Source organism: Botryllus schlosseri, chromosome 8 (genome assembly GCF_051294905.1).
Source record: "Botryllus schlosseri isolate E-star chromosome 8, Bs_hap1, whole genome shotgun sequence".
Taxonomy (NCBI): Eukaryota; Metazoa; Chordata; class Ascidiacea; order Stolidobranchia; family Styelidae; genus Botryllus; species Botryllus schlosseri.
This window is the reverse complement of record NC_137243.1, coordinates 10,042,242-10,059,653: the sequence shown is the minus strand read 5'-3', so window position 1 is coordinate 10,059,653 and position 17,412 is coordinate 10,042,242. Positions and strand designations below refer to the sequence as shown.

Here is a 17,412-nt window from a genome sequence, read left to right as displayed (position 1 = left end):
ACAATTGATAAAACCACGCTTGCGTTTCGAGATCGTTAAACAACGTCACAATACATTTTGTAAATTTACATTATTTATTGCCGTATACACATTACACAATTACACATACTCTCTCTTGATTTCATGATCGATACACATAAGTGCCTACATGCGCATAAGCTACTAATACGTGAAAACGGGTACAACATGGATGGAAGTATACTATGTAGGCTTATAGCCTACATCTTACAATAATAGCGGATAGCGATGCACACGATTTACTATCGCTATATATCTTCAATATATCTGCCTAATCCAAGTAACGGGTCTTTCCGGAGAGTTTACAACGCTAACGAAGCCCGCCTTACGTTGCGTAAAGGCCTATCCAGAGAAATTGAACAACTGTGTTTCAATACAGCGGTATACACTTTTCGAATATATAGGTTGTAATCGTCTGTGACTTGGTGGCGAATGACCATGACCATACTAGCTCTTTATTTGATCGGGCTAGCGTGTGTCTTTTGAATTCGAGGTCATTGCTCAGGGTGGTCACGGCTCATGCTCTGCTCATATCAGGACGTGGTAACAGCGATCACACGTCTGTATAGCAAATAATGTATGCTCATTTCTCAAAACCGTAACGAACTGTAAAATCCAACGAAAAGTGATTTGAGCATATGCTATAACAGTGGTTGCCATCCAGAGGCCCGTGAGAAGGTTCCAGGGGGCTCGCGCCTTCATTGTAAATTGACAGAATTAAATAACAACATCCCATTCATTTCACATAGATTTATAGGGTATACGTGCAGCTACTTTGACGAAATATATGTACTATTGCTGTTGAACCGACTATTTTGAGGGTTCCAACCATCCCATATCGACATACGTTGGCTATATCGGGTGGTAATTGTCCGTAGGCTCACACAACATGTTTTTGGAAATTATTTAGACAATTATGGCATAATGTTACAACTTGAAAAAATCAATTTTGTATTTTTTTAAAAAGGCTTTCGTTTAAAACACCGTTTGTTTAAAATGCAACCCTAGACGCAAGACAAAAACTTGTAAGCTCAATAAGATATGCGTGTAGCGCTAAGAGCCAGAAGGAACTGAACTGCAGTTTTCGTTTGCCTTCGATGTTATGCAGTGGAATTACGCTCTTGTGACTTGGTTATCGACTCTTGCCTAATAAAGTTCCTCTTAAAAAATCCAAAAAAATCAACATGTCACACTGTCACAGTAATGATATCCAGTGCTGTCACCACAGTGTGGTTAATAACCACTGGTTATGGACTTATTGGATCCTCGCGAAACGAGATGCGATCATGACTATGTAATTATTGTCCATTGCTGTAACTAGATGAATTTAAGACCAATACGTCGACGGGATGATAAGCCCTCAACTGTTGAAGATGGGTAAACTTGAAATGTTATATTATTTTATTGTGGACGCGAACCTATAAAACGTCAAATTGGTGGTCTAATATTCTTCGTGACTATAGAAAAACTGCACTATAACAATGCTGACGATGAATGTACAAATTTTACAGAATGCAGAATGTACGAGGCCTAATTGCGGATATAGGTTCTCCAGCAATCACGAGTCTGTCTCCGCGAGAATTTTGATGAAAACAACGTCATCTCTCACGTAGTCTCGCGTTGCAAGCATGTCTAAAGGGGCGAAATATTGTGCGCCAATACTCGGATTCGCGTTCGTTGTCGGCCGGCCCAGGAAGGGTATATTTTCCTGTCACAAACAGTAGCAAATAGTGTAATCATGAACGCACGAGAACTAAAATGAAGGGTCGCACAGTTGCCCATTCTACATCGGTTACAATTAAATACCAATTTATGGATGTCATGAGACTATAGATCGATACCATAGTCAATGGTCACTGGTCAGACAGACAGATAGATATCATGGGAAATCTAAACTAGAAACCCCAGCTCCGGGCTACTTCATCCGTTACCGGAGTCACCTTCGAGGGATTAGAAAGTCAAGCTGTTGTTTAAGGAAGCATGTTCAGCACTGCCATATTCGTCATGTATATAGTGACTTTTAAACCGTTGGCAGTTATAGCCCCACTATGGAGACAGAAACTTGAAATTATTCGCAAATCAAGCTATTAAGATTTAAGAAAGCACTGAAACTATAATATGCTAATTATTGACTTCATGGCTGGGAAGTGCAAAAGTAACATTCAACAAAACGGAATAGAAATATACTATCTTCGATCCCTTACTTTGCACGGATTCGGTCTGAGCACATACGAATGATCGACCTTGGCGCGTGGATCCTGGCATTGGTCGACGAGGGTGAACGTAACCGACATGGAGAAAGGCCAGGTTTGCAATGCGTCATATTCTCCCTTGCACACACACACGTATATTGAAAGATCAGTACTCTTCGCTAGGAGAAATTTAAACAGAAAATCGGTAAGCCGTGGTAGGACATATAAAGCTGCTATTATGAAGACCGAAATCGTATTAATGTTCGACTGCCGCAAGTATGCTAGCTGCTAGGTGACGATGTCCAACAATTTTACCTGCTCCATCTCCGTTCGGCATCAGCGTTAACCCAAGCTTATAGCCATATCTTCCGGTGTAGAATGGCGGGCTTTTTATGATCGTTTTGCGACCGGCCGCAGCGTCCACAGTTCGTTGTGACCAATCGTCAATTTTCCAAAGAAACTGGCACCCCTGTCTTCTCAATAGGTTTGACGTCTACAAAAATTAGTATAGAGTGAAAAGCGAATTCCGAGTTGACTTGTCTCGAGGGCTGTGCAACACGGAAACGGGGAGAAAACAGAGCTCATTTAATAATAGTCGAGTGTTCCGTTGTCTTACCGAGTAGCTTGAAGTGAAATATAATGCAAATTCATTCACAAACCTTCGATTCCATACTTTTAAACCTCGTGATTTGTTTCGAAAATCCCAGTGTAATAGATCTAAATCGGTTAAGGTGGGCGCTATTGTGGATTACACGACTGTGTTGACTGACAACGTGTCACTTCGTTCGTAACGTCACAATGGATCATATGTGACTCCCCCTTCATTTTTGAAAAGTTTCTGGCCTTATAAACTTTCATTCGAGCTATAGCCCCCTTCTTTAGCCTACTATAGATCCATCTGTTGTCAAACTCGCGTGTATATATATGTGCATCAGTAGGCCTATCTACATGTCGCTAGATGTCCCGACAAATTACCCGACGTAAGGTTACGCATTCGTGCGTCACAGACGACGCAAATTTGTCGGGGAATCTGTCGGGCAAAATTGTCTCGCGAGGTTACCCGATAAAACAGCAGGGGAAATCGCGTATATCGGGTAACGGAAACGTTCGTCCTGAGATTTTAGTTTGGTTTAGGTATTTCCATGGCTGTATAATTGATTTTAAGTCAGTTTTGTAACATTATAAGTGACTTTTAGCACCTTTGGGTATAATTATATCGTCGAATGGCGATATGTCTAAAGTACCGTACGAAACAAACCTGATATGGAAGAGCCAATTTAGCTTCCGATCCAAAACAACCCGCTTTGCGAAACATATTATAGTTTAGGCTGTAAAAATGTTTGTTGTAGCATATTTGTGAACTTCAAGTGTTCACTAAGGTTATTCACGTTGAGAACCGGTCCTATTCGGAATATACATGGCACATCAATAGGCTGCCTAAAGTTTCACAGTTCCAAACGACTCCTTTTGCAGTGATATGCGTTCTTATTTGCCTCTGACAACTATGCAATGGAAAACATCACATGGATGAATGTTAATAAATTAATTATAAACTATCGAATGTAATGCAATGTGTAGTTTCGATAGATAAACCTGTGACATGTAAAACGGCGAATCTGTCGGGTAAGCTGTCGCCATTCGGGGAGTCCCCCTACGTAATAATCACTGTCGGGTAAATATAATGGACATGTAGATAGCTCTAATGCGAACCTTTCGATTAGTGGAAGCCGCACGGCAATGAGAACGGCGTATAAAATGAATGACGCAAAACAGAGCCCATCACAATTACCTGAAATTCATTCTCCTCTATTCTCATTCGCTGACGCGAGATCCTGTCGTCATGCTCCAGCAGTTTGTCTGAGTTGTTATTTAGACTGAGGCAAAGCATTTCCATGTGTCCGGTCAAGTCGTCTTTCATATGGTTCTGAATGAAATCTCTTGTGCCCTGGTTTGAAGAGCAAGAATTTATATATGACATCAAATTAATATACCCAATCAGTGTCTGTGCGACTGAAATAAATATCTGACGTACAACGACATAGCAACCCATCCTCTGAAACGGACATTTGATCTCTCCATACGGACATTTTTCTTCAATGTGCTTCGGCAATTCTTCCCGAGGAATCTCCTGTAGGCAGAAACATCAAGTTCAATACACATCGCAGTCTGCAGAAGTCTAGATTTTCCTATGCTCACCTTGAGGCCACACGAGTTCGGACAGCTCACCGGAAACCGCACACATTGTTTGAGATGGTCGATCTCTTTCTCGGCCCGGATAGCCCGCGTGCAGAATTCGCAAGTCACCATGCGCAGAGAACATTCTTTCATCGCGTGATCATCAACACGCCTTCTCTCGCAGCGCAAGCCGCAACCGTTGGGACACGCGACGTCTGCGTACTCGCAGCTCAAGTGGTGGCTCTGAGATCAAAAGATAGAATGATCTGATCCCGGCTCTGCAGTCTGCCTATGGATAACTAACCTACGGATAGATGCTTAACACGTGACTGTACGGTATGGGCAAACCGCGTAAGACCAGCAATTTCTTGTCGCTTCATAAACAGATGATGCTAATATCATAGCTTGCGAATCGTGACGCTGATTTCTTAAAACTAATCTCCAACGAAACATACTGTCGCATTGATTACGAAATATATGTTATAATGTGGTTAGGTCACTGCAATGCCCCTAAAGTTGCCCTTTAATGTCGGAAATCGGCATTCATACGTACAGGCGAGGGAAGAATGCATTTTTTAGCTCTGGTGTTTCTCTCGTACCATATATCAACTACATTACTGTAATGCTCTAATACGGCATTCATCATGTTACTTAAAATGGAAAACAATGGCAACTTACCTTGAAATTACCATACGTTCCAGTCCATTGGCAGCCAAGATCATTCTGGGGGCATGCCAGGCTCTTGGAGGACAGTTCAACACTGAACTCACGAGGAACGATCACCTTCAGACACGCGAAGTTTCAAGTGAATAGAAAACCCTGTTGGCAGCCTCTTATTCGACGTACGTACCTGAGATCTATCTATCGGCCTTTTATCCACGGGGCAGGTTCGGACTCCCCGCATTATGCTTGTCAGACAGGTACTGCACACGTTATGGTCGCAGTTCGATAGTTGTACAGGGTAATATAAGACATTGTTGCAAGCGGGACACATATATCTGAATACGCGCGACAAAGTATGAGCCATGGATAAACTCGTGTAGCAACTACTACAATCTCAAATACGTTTTTCTATAACTTTCAAACATCGAATAAAAAATCCCCCCAATGAATGCCGTACCAGGGCTCCACAGCCGAAACAACTCCGTTAGTTTTGCACGACAATGAGAACAACTAAGCTTCATTGAGATAAACAGAGGTAGTCAGTACCGAAGTACTTCTACTTCTCAAGCAGTTTTGTCTACTTGCACTACTTACTCAAGTAAGTACGATTTGACTACTATTACCAAATTAACAGATTTCGGTTTAGACAAACCTAGGTCCAGAATAACTATCGTTTACTTACATGCAAATCGATACTTCTACTTGTACTTGAGTAGAAATTTATGACGTTACTTCTACTTCTTCATCAGTACCAACGAAGACTACTATATATATAAAGGTGGCGGAAATAGTTTTTCTTTTTGAAGTGAGCGAAAAATGCGTAACAGTGACGTGATGTCAGTGACTCCTAGTGAAGTAACTCATGCTGATGTCGTCATGATGTAGAAGTCCATAAACTATGTTTTCGAGGTGCTTTTCGTCTGCTAGCTACGTCAAAGGTACAGGTTATTCTCCAATAGGGATAGAATTTCGACTTACTTCTCATTCAACTGTGGCAGAAAACAGTTCGGACGCAATTTCACGCGCCAGTTCAAATCTTCATTGCTATCAAGAGGACTGTCCAAATCACTGGCGGAGACCGCCGATCCCAAACTTGACGCTTTTGAGGCTGATGTTCCCGGTCTCGAATCCGTTGACTTTTTGTCATCTACCCACGCTCCTGGTAATTCAGACGTCTCTGGAAGCTTGGTCAAGAGAGCGCTTGCTATACGTGACAGAGTGCTTGAACGGCGCGACGCAGCTCTGGATCCCGTAGAGGAGGATGCGGACGACGAGGTGGACGCTGACTTCCGAGCGTCATTAGATAGGAATGGAAGAGAGGATAATGAATTGCGCAGATTAGGAATTGACTGCGAAGTTAGCTTTGATTTTTCTTTCCGTTGTGATTTCGGCGCGGTAGTCTTGGGGCGATTTGCCGTCTTCGGCCGTTTCGGAACTGACAGCGTCGTCACATGATATGATGCTGCGGAATGAAATTCGGAATTGGTAGGCAACGTGAAAGGGTGATTGACCGCCGACGTTTCCGTTATTTCACAATCATCATAGGCTATAGCCCCGTTAATAATCGAATTTCCAGATCTTGACGCGGTCACCTTCAAGTTATCATCCGACTGAGTGATGGAATACGTTTGAGAACGAAGGGACACGTTACTGTTTGACAATATGCTCGAGCTTCCGCGAGAATCCCTCTGTCGCTCAGGTAATCCCCGCGAATGGTGGTTCCGTTCGCGTGTTGCGTCGTAAATGCGCTGTTTATCATCCAATACTTCACTTTTGGGAAGGTTGGGCAGCTCTGGAAGTTGTGAGTGTGAAAATGGGGACGGGTAACTTCTAGGCGAAATATCGGCAGCGGAAAGATCTGCTGTAGGGCTTTGGTCTAGATTCAACGAATTTGATAAAGATTTGATATCAAATGGGCCGTTATCGGAGTAGAGAGACTTGGGTGCATTGGATAATTTACGTGAAGACGAAGAACTGTTTCCTCGCGATGATGACGTATCCAAACTGTAGAGATCATCCTGAAAATTACATCACAACAAATTCGTACACCTGATGATGAACATGCATGCATTCATTGCTTTTACCTGCTTTTCTATATCGATCGCAATTGCTGTTCCTGGAAGATTCATATCCATTGAACTCATCCTATACCCAGGTTACATGTCGCCTTACCTCTGGCACATTCGAGAAGAAATATGATCAGCACCCTACACAAACAAAGATATGTAGGCATATCTAGCTTAACAACATTGTCCGGTTGCCACGATAATAATAAATATCGTCGGTCATCGATGAATTATTATAATTTCATATCTTGGAAGTGATGTAAATTATTCATGCCAATAATTTGAGGTTGGGCGAGTCGCCGATCCGACTGACGCCTGTATATTGCGATCCTTGACGCAAATATGGACTGTAAATATCAGAAACTTATGAAGAATATCTCACCTGTAAATTCATGTAATGAACAGATAAGAAGATAGCGAAACGTCCAAGTGCGATCTCTCGATCATCTATACCTCGGCCCACCTAGAACGACCGGGGGCCCGTGTTACCATTTTGCAGACCAGGAATCGTAATAAGTAACATCGGCCTGATATATTAAGGTTCAAGTAGTCGGAATATTCACCAGAAGCCGAGGTTCAATATAATAAAAAGGAATTCGGACGGTAGTCTCGATTTTGCTCTCCCTGTGGAGACGCCAGCGGAAAATATAGATGTATAGCCTGTTGCAGTGACTCTTGAAATAACATTTACATATTATTCTTTATTATTACCAAACCATAATCAACCTTCAGGCCGTATGGCATATGGTGACTTTATTCACAGCATTCAGTCTCACGTGTTCAGTCATGACAATATGGATTGCAAGCTCGCATACAAGCTGTTCCGTCTCGACGAGCTTGACACTGCTTCATGACGATCATTATATATTTATAATAGTGAAACAGTAGCTTACATATAATTGTACCTGTAGATCAGAGGTGGTCAGTAACAATTAAAGTACTTCTACTTTCTCGAAGTACTCAAGTAGCCTCCCTCTACTTGCGGTACTTACTCAAGTAAATTTAATTTTCCGTTGCTTCTACTTATTAATATTTTGTAATTCACTTACTTACTTTTGTCTATTTACAGTTTGCCAAGTAGAAGTAATATTTTTCTTGAAAGAGAGAGACTGAGACGAAGAAATTTAGGGGCTTTAGGTTTTCATGAAGTACCAACAAGAATTTAATTTTCTCAAGTTAAGATAAGTGCAGAACTTTCGTATAGTGCTTCGCGCGAGATAGCGATGGAGTGAGAATTGTGTTTTTTATTAAAGTATCGGTCAATAAAATTGGTGTAGCGGGTTGCATGGTTTCTTTCACACCGCATTGTCGCCCATGTGACATATTTCATCACAGTAAATATGTCCCAGCGAAACGTCCGGAATGATAAATATCGTATTCTAGCAGCACATACAACTTCTCCGTATCGCTCTTCGCCTTAACACAGGGCCTTATAATAGGATAAGGGCGCCACTCCATGGGAGTTTTGGAAACGGTGCAAAAAGTTAAGAACCACTGTTCCGTAGCAAAACATGTCATTTCCATCCTATGATGCGGTCGAATTGTTATGCTTGGGAAAAATTATACCACCTGTTATGTAGTAGAACGAACCCAACCCTCTGCACCCTTCGTATAGTTCAGTTTCAAGCTTTGACAGACTATGAGACCTCATTCATGACTGCTTGGTACAACTAGGCTACTTACTTGGTAGATTGAAAGCCGGTCAATTCTATTTCTACTTGAAGAAGTTTTAGGTTGATTTTAAAAGCACTACTTCTACTCCTACTTGAGTAGATTTTTATGTGGCTATACTTCTACTTGAGGAGCTTTTTTGACTAACTTTGACCACTTCTGGCAATTTATCCGTATCGCTATCTTCGTCTTACGGGTGGCGTTAGCATACGTGGAATGGCACCATCCTGTTTTGTTTCTGAAATGGGGTGCTCGACCGGGCAGTGGAGTCGGTTCCTTCTACCACCGACTTCGACTCTATACGTTTTCAATATACCGCCTTCTAATATTTTCTTCAAACAACTCCGACATTCCCGTGTATCTACTCGGAGGAAAATTATACCTCTATCATATATTTTAGACATGTAGGTATGGTTCACAGAAATTTTGAAAACTGTGTAGTGTATACTCACAGGACGAAATTAGGTTTGTAAACGTAAAAACTTGATAACTTCTGTAACTGCAACGGCACTTTTGGGTAACATTTGATTAGATTTGAAAGTACATAGGGTTGGAGTCGGGGTATTTTAACAAACTCCGACTCCATCCAGCATGTGCTTCCCTAACTCCTATTCCAACAAGAGATAATTTAACGAAACTACGACTCCAGACCCCTGATGCCGGGGTAATAAAAGTTTAGAGCCGATCTTCCATAGCATTTGCATTCTGTGATGCAGTCTAATTGCCATGTTGTGGAGACTACATACCTCCTTGAAGCACGTACCACCTCAACATCTCTACACCAGCCGCATACCTTAGTTTCCAGCTCCTGATCGATCATGAGAGCGTATTTATGACTGCTTCTTTACAGAAACACTTTCTGATTTGAGTAGTTTGAAAGCCAGCCAATTCGTTTTCTCCATGAAGTTTTAGGTTGCTTTCAAAAACTACTTCGCCCACCTCTGCTGTAAATTCACGTTGTTACCTAAATGAAATATTGGGTGAGGCTACTGGAATGCAACAGGGCAATCGCGACCCCCATGTGTCGTTTGCCTCCGAATATAGGTGTGTGAGAAAGGTGTTGATCTATTTCAGTAATCAACATGTGCCGAATTTCGAGGTGGGTCGCGGATTCTTTCAAATCGACTATAAATAGGTTGAAAAACACTGGTCTATGAGTTAACAGGCGGGCTATTAGGCACCGGCATTTCTGGCATGACCAGGTCACCCCCGCAACATTTCGGCCAGTAATATGTATATTGTATATCAGAGGTCTCAAACTCAAATGTGCTCGCGGGCCAATTCCTACTTTTTGATGGCGCCGCGGGCCGCAGCACCAATAATAGGGGAATTCAATGTATTTCCAAGTAGGCCTTATTTGACGGGATCTTGCAGACTGACATTCGATCCACACGCATCGTAAAAATGTGATTTAGTATTGTGAATTCACGCCTGGCATTAAGAAAAATAACATTTTTTAGATATTTGAGTAAAATAATTGGTATACTTGACATAGTTTGTCAAAATAATTAGTTGTACACATCATGTCAGTGTAGAAATGCATCAGGACTTCGTAAAAGCTGTCGCGTTATAATTTTGCAGCTGACGGACGTTTGACGTGCCGCAATTATAGGGAGGAATTTAGAATTTACAAAGATTGATCTGATATCATAACATGGGAGCAGTACAGCCAAATCCGGGGGTCGGGTATACTCCTGATAACTAGGCTATTAGTCATGTCATTACCAAGGTCCAACCAAATCAGCGTTATATTTACCTTCGAATATTTGAACAGATCAATAACAACCTGAATATAATGATTACTGTGCAATAGCAGTGGAAATGTCAAATCGCTGAAAAATCCATTTGCGTTACAGCTGTGAAGCGTAGTTTACGTCTATTTTATACTGAATATTGAATATGATAACATGGATAAAGATAGTCTACTCATGATAACACAGGATGTAGCCAACTATACATCAAGAGGGCAACATCATGCCAATGGTTGCCATACCGACCTGCTTAGTGCTTAGATATCTAAATGAGCTACGAAACGCGAGCTATACGACCTTTCGATATTTTACTATTTTCCAACCAGTTTGATAGTTTGTTGCGTCCGTGGTTGCACAAAGTCACGGGAGTTCGCGTAACAATAGTCCTTCTCTGTTTGTTTCTTTTGACGCGACTCAACTCGCGACCAAGTACAAATCACAATTTTCAGTACGAATCATCAACATGTTTAACCATCATAAAGAAGTAACGTCACGCAATAGGTAAATTTCCACTGCGTTGCAATTGTAACTTTAGAAACTGATGTAATAGTGAAGTTTGATGAGTAGTTTCTGGCTTCTGGAGTAGTTTTAGAACGAATTTTAAGTTCTCAAATTAATGAAAATGGTAGTTAAATATTGACGAATACTTCAAAATCCAAAATGCCGTCGCGGGCCGCATGCGGCCCGCGTGTTTGAGACCTCTGTTGTATATCATACCTGGTTTCGGTCATCATAAGACTCCGCAAAGTGCGCAGCGTAAAAGATCAGCGGCGATAAAACATTGATACAAAAAGACCGCCGCATGTTCACCCTTGCAACCTGTGCCCCACATAGCAATTAAAATTCGACCAATAGAGAAAGATAATGCTAATTTGCAAGTATACATTTGCGTCTCGCGGAATGAGTTCATATAGTTAGTCTACCACATCCGCGCAATTCCAATGTCTTCCGAGTAGCGAGATCACGAAATAACCAAATATAGGCAACTTCAACATAGCAATATATCAGGGCTCTTAAACCTTTTTCGTCGTGGTACACACTTTTAACGTTTATTCAAAACTCGTAGGCCTACCCCCTGCCAAATACTCGTTTCAAATTGACATCATGGGAACTTCGTATCGCGGATAGCCCACGTGGCGTTATGTGCTGTCGCTGGTTTATTGAGATCACATCCCTAAAAGCTTACTAATATAGGATATGCAGCAAAATTGCGAGAGGAAATGTTAGGAAAAGTTACTGGGATTCGGTTTCTAGTGCTCGAATTTTTTTTAAACAACTTGAATGAATTTCGTCGATAATATTGGTATAGTTTAACATATATTACAGTCCAATATTCATCATTTTCCATCCACGGGATCAGATTGACAGGTAGCGCTGATGGAGGGGTGTCTTCGAAGAATTTCGTCACAAAATTAATGTTGATGTAAATTCCGGTTTTTATTAATCACTTCGTTGCCTGTTTTTAATCCTTGACCTCCCATAAGGATTGTTGGTATAATAAAAATATATTGGAATCGCCCAAACATAGCAGACAAACCTTCAGTCGTGAGGCGCACACGATTACAACTTGCTATTTCTATTTGGGGCGCATCATTTCCTCTGCTGTTCGTATTTGTACTGTGGGGCTGGGATTGCGGGGACATTATTACATTAAAAAACTAAATATCCAAGTCACCATGAATCCCGTTAAGCGCGAAGGAAATCTTCAGGCTGAATTATAATCTCCCAGCAATTTGGGAATCATAATTCTTGGATTCATATTGCATATTGACGGTCGCCAACACTAGGGCTCTTCAAAAATCACTTTTTTCTCAAATCGTACTGGCTACTTGATAAAATTGTTAGGTTACCTAATTTAAGCCTACACACAAAATTTGGTTCCATTCGGTTCAATTCCAGCCAGTAACCGCTTTGCTACAGGAGCATAAAGTTTCTATTTATTATATAAAAATAAATAATAATAAATTTGAAAATTCTCTGTTCACCCCATGATAGTGTTAGGCTGTCTATAGAAACGATGCTCACCAAATTTGATTAAATTCCAACCAGTGGAAGCGGAGTTATTGCCGTCGAAAAATTTGAATTTGAATAAAATAGTATTTACGGTGACCGATTCTTTGTTTATTTATTATAATTGTGCTCACCGTAAATACTATTTTATTCAAATTCAAATTTTTCGACGGCAATAACTCCGCTTTCACTGGTTGGAATTGAGCCACATTTGGTGAGCATCGTTTCAATAGACAGCCTAACACTTTCATGGGGTGAACAGAAAATTTTCAAATTTTTTATCATTTATTTTGATATAATAAATAGAAACTTACTTCTCCTGTAGCAAAGCGGTTAGGCTGGAATTGAGCCAAATTTTGTGTGTAGGCTTAAATTAGGTAACCTAACAATTTTATCAAGTAGCCAGTACGATTTGAGTGCCCTAGCCAACACACGCGTCACATAACTATTGTTTGATCATGTGCAACTTTCGCATTTATTCATAGGTTAGATACCGTAATTAATGACCAAAAGAACAGTTGCATCGACTAGCCTAATCCCTATCACTACAACAACTCACTAGGCGTGTGTGCTGCTAATACATTCATGCACGCACGTCGCACAATCACAAGAATATGAGATCGCTCATGCGTTGAAGGAAACTGAGAGAGAGAGAGAGAGGCCCAGGCCTAATCGAAACAAGGATGAGCAAGACTGCAATGTATGGGAAATGCTAAATACTAATCAGGGTTCGAGGTTTCCGTACCACCATCTAACACATTGGTTCTCAAACTTAACCCCCAGACCCCGCTTGCTTTAGGCCCTGCAAGTATTTGTACACTGTGCTACATAAGCAATTAGCATCTCGTATGAAGTACCAATTCAACAAGTCTGAGCAATCTCAGTGGTTTTCTCGAGAATCGTTGTAGACCATTGGTTCCCAACCTGTGGTACGCGTACCAGAGATGAGCGGATTTGAAATTTCTATGTCCTAATCCAATCCAAATCCGAACCTTCAAATCCAAATCCTAATCCATAACTTTTCCATATTCAAGTCCATGTCCAATCCAAATCCGATTCCAACTGGAAATTCATCATCATCATCATCGGTTTATTAGCAATTTTATCAGTTCAATACACCACAAAATGCGATACAATGAAAAGACAGGAAGATGTCGAAGCGACAAGGAGTAGTCTATGGAATCTGACACCCACCTTGGCCTAGGCGATGTAAAGAGGAGGCATGCACACTGAATGAAAGTAAAGAAGATAGTATAGAAGAAGAATCCGACAAGAAATAGGGCGGCATGTCATGGGAAGCGAGATCGATAGGTCAGTCGTGGTCCGGTAATCATGAGGATGGACTGTATTTATTTAGTAGTAATTGCTTGTATTTCGACTTGAATGTGGACATGCTCGTCGACTGTCGGATGGCCGGCGGGATACTGTTCCACACATCAGGTCCGGCATATTTGATGGAGCGATGATCTTTTCGGTCGATCATCTGATATTTGGACGACGTGGACGCGCGTGTGTTGTACTTGTGCGCTTTTGATTCAGATGTAGGCCCTAAAGAAGTCATTGAAATATTCGTGAAGAAAAAAAAATTTATGCAATGGAGGGATTCGAAAATTTCCTTTTACAACCAACGATTCACTTGATTAAGGATAACCTATTAACCATAAGTACATTAATAACTGATTTGAACAAAGTTTGTCGCCATTCGCCACACGTCATTTCAATCTCCCAGAAAATAGATAAATCCAATCCAAATCCGTTCTGAAAAAAATGTCTAATCCAAATTCAATCCAAATCCGACAAAGTTTCACTAATCCTGTTTTTTTGACGCCGTCGTCGTCGTGGTAAGGTGGACGTCGTCGTGGGTATAGTGGCAATCCCACCAATGACGGCCTACGGCAGTGGTTCTTAAACTAAGGCCGCGAAAGCAGCTGAATAGGTGCGCGAAGTCACAGTTAACTGAAAAAATCAGATCCGGCTCATGGTGTTTACTCTGTATATTGTTAGAATATCATATTTGAAACTTCTCTTATCAATAGCTATAACCTTTGATGGCATCAAACTATCCGTTGGGATGGCTAGCTTTCTGATTTATCTCTCGACTATTTTGTGATATCACGATAAGGGGGCATGAAATTTTTCACAATCAAAAAGGGGGGACGTGTTTAAAAAATTTTGAGAACCACTGTCCTACGGGGAAGAGATCAAGATGTAAATCATTGGGATTGTTACCTTACCAAACACCGTTTTATACGGGTAATAGGCCTACCATATTTTGGAATCGAGAAAGTTGGTTCACCGAAATTGAAAACAGCAGATTTTGGTATATTTACTGGAAATCTTGTCGTGTTGACTAAAAAAAGGTCATCACGTTGACTAGAGTCCTGAAATACCCGCTCAAACGTCCGTATTATCTATTTCGTGTCATTTATGCCTATTTTTAGTTGAACACGGCCATTGACCTAGCTATAAATCTGTGAAGAAGGACGAATTGACAAAAAGGATGACAAATTTTCTTATGCGTCCTCGGAGGACATTTCCTCCTAAAAAATGTATGGTAATCCTAACCGATAAATCTGATCACGAGGGCGAAGAGAGGATTAGAAAATGAATCGTAGGTTAATATATAGGGAAGTACCAATATTGGCTAGAAAATTCATTCTTCAACTTGAAAAGCTGGAACCTTGGAGTAGATAAAAAATGCACCCAGATCTTTCATAACTCGCGATTTTAGCCGATAGAAATAACTAGATAGCTCTGTTGCGTTCGCCGTTACCCTATTCAGATTCCCTTGTAAATCCAGTAATGCCTGACTTAATTCACTACGAAAAGGCTGTGTGAGTCATGTGATCGCTAACCTAAAAGGTAATGATAAGTTATCAAAAGGGGGTCAGGGAGCAGACAGGTCCTGTTTCGGTCCCGCATACGAGGAAATCCGCATTTGCGAATATCAATAACATGTGGGGGAAATGATCGACAGGAAAATTGGCTATAATTGCACTGGATGACTGATTTAAAAAGTGATATTGGGGTATGACGCTACGCAATATATTTAGAACATAACAGGCTTTATGTAACATTATATCGAATAAATTGACTTCATGCCACCGTCGTATCCAATTTGAACATTTGGTGCTATACGGAAGCACGCATTCGGACGGGCTAACGGCATGGTAATGAGCGAGTAGCCGAGCACTCAAGAAAATATCAAGGCAAATGAAAGGTTTGAGTCTGTCTAATAACAGCAACTGGAATGCGACTTGAGATTAGCTCAATTACTTCAAACTTGGGTTCTGTAGAAACCAGGGCTGTGGAGTCGGTGGAGTCGGAGTCGGGGTGATTTTCGCTTGATGGAGTCGGAGTCGTGAAAACTATAATAGCTGGAGTCGGAGTCGGAGGGAAAATACTGACTGGAGTCGGAGTCGGAGTTTGTGAGAATGACTATGAATTCGACTCCGACTCCAACTTCTCTATCATGAAAACATTTGCTTTCAAAGAATTTTCAATAGAATTTTTATGTACCACCAATCACTGTTATTATTAACCATACAGATCAGGTGTGGCCAGCCCGTGGCACGCAGGCCAAATTTGGCACACGAGAAGGTTAGGTGTGGCCTGCGAGGTAATTCTCGAAATTATTTATGACATGAGGTACAATTGCAAGGCAACCATAATTTGATTAGCATGACCGCCAAATTAGATGATGACTAAAACAACAGTTCTGACGCATTGACGTATCCAGGGGTCAGCCACATTTATCCCAGATCTTCGTATATGACCATGAAGTAGAATATTTCATAGCAGATTTATTTGACTTGAAATTTACCTCGGCACTTCGCATGATTCAATGTCATTAGATTTCTTGCATTCAGTATTTGAGCTCCCTTCTGAAAATTATAAATACATATTATTCACAGAATTGAGTCTAACTATATTCGCAATTAGGAGATACGGCTTCGCTTGGGCACTCGCAGTGAGATCGTCGACAAAGCATTTGCACAAAATGATAGAGGCATGTTCACTGATACCGTCGATTTTGCTATGTCTAAACGTCGAATAATCCTGTCCTTGCCAAATGAGCCCAGTGGTATACAGATGCGACCCCCAATATATGTTAGCGACATATTTATTGATATAGCTATAGCCTAATTCAGTCGTTATCTTGCAAAAAAATTTCGCGCTTCGCGTGACCAGGGCCTGATTGCGCACTGCACAGTTGCATGACATATTGTTATCAATTTTAGGGCGTATTAATATAAGTCTTGTTAGCAATGTTACCTAATTCGGTTCGCTCCTATCGACGACTAAAAAAGGTTATCAATATCCCAGTTGCCCGCGCAATGGTTCGTAAATCTCAGGTGTCCCTTTCGCCAAAAAAGTTTCCCACCCCTGATATAGATAAAATTAGACATTACTTGCAAATTACAACTCAGTTGCAGAGGGGAAGAAAATCGCAAGATGTGTTTTCGCGGTGCAGTCAAAATTGGTGCAATTTTTATAATTATACCATGATACTGTGACAGAGAAAATGCATCGGCTGGTTTTGTAAAATTGTAAAAATGATGTAAATATTACCAAACGATGCTTTCCACTTGACAAAATTAAAAATATTTGTAGTGTAGCTTAGCTGTTTGGGTCGAACAAATAATTAAGAAAGACTGCAAGTCTCAATCCTTGAATACTTGATTAAGTACATGTAGACTAGACAATAGGCTATGGTCTTTGACTACTTAACTAAATTCCATTTATGACCAATGTCAAATATTAGTAGTAAGAGTGTTTGTGCTTGTAATCAGGATAGTGTGCAATGACAAAATTAGTAAGTTCAATTTCGTTATTAGTTGCTGAGTCATACACAAGAGCTACACT

At 40.9% G+C, this 17,412-nt stretch overlaps 2 protein-coding genes across 5 annotated transcripts in view; one reads left to right on the top strand and one right to left on the bottom strand.

The window, feature by feature from the left end:
* Positions 1–17,412, top strand: part of LOC145445220 (cytochrome b5-like) — a 392,395-nt gene that overhangs the window by 170,567 nt on the left and 204,416 nt on the right. The gene's annotated exons all lie outside the window — the stretch shown is intronic.
* On the bottom strand, positions 52–12,336 carry LOC145444036 (TNF receptor-associated factor 4-like). Of its 4 annotated transcripts, none has more exons than XM_080321933.1 (11): positions 11,254–12,336; positions 7,133–9,749; positions 6,027–7,066; positions 5,236–5,383; positions 5,064–5,168; positions 4,407–4,628; positions 4,243–4,338; positions 4,000–4,155; positions 2,526–2,703; positions 2,223–2,389; positions 52–1,726 (listed from the first exon to the last, which is right to left on the bottom strand). In XM_080321933.1, exons 2-11 carry the CDS (start codon positions 7,190–7,192, stop codon positions 1,577–1,579), a joined length of 2,322 nt encoding a protein of 773 aa, XP_080178059.1. In that variant the 5' UTR covers positions 7,193–9,749; positions 11,254–12,336; the 3' UTR covers positions 52–1,576. The 4 variants fall into 4 exon arrangements, with proteins under 4 accessions (XP_080178059.1, XP_080178062.1, XP_080178063.1 ...); XM_080321936.1 differs by having other exon boundaries at positions 7,133–7,255; XM_080321937.1 differs by lacking the exon at positions 11,254–12,336 and having other exon boundaries at positions 7,133–7,222; positions 7,678–10,027.

What these genes read in the sequence shown, in the direction of transcription:
- LOC145444036 (XM_080321933.1), bottom strand. Translation starts at nt 7,192, where the DNA reads ATGAGTTCAATGGATATGAATCTTCCAGGAACAGCAATTGCGATCGAT. An exon ending in CTGCCACAGTTGAATGAGAA is followed by an intron (nt 5,384 to 6,026) that starts GTAAGTCGAAAT and finishes GCGCGTATTCAG; the next exon opens with ATATATGTGTCCCGCTTGCA. An exon ending in CGAACTCGTGTGGCCTCAAG is followed by an intron (nt 4,339 to 4,406) that starts GTGAGCATAGGA and finishes TTCTGCCTACAG; the next exon opens with GAGATTCCTCGGGAAGAATT.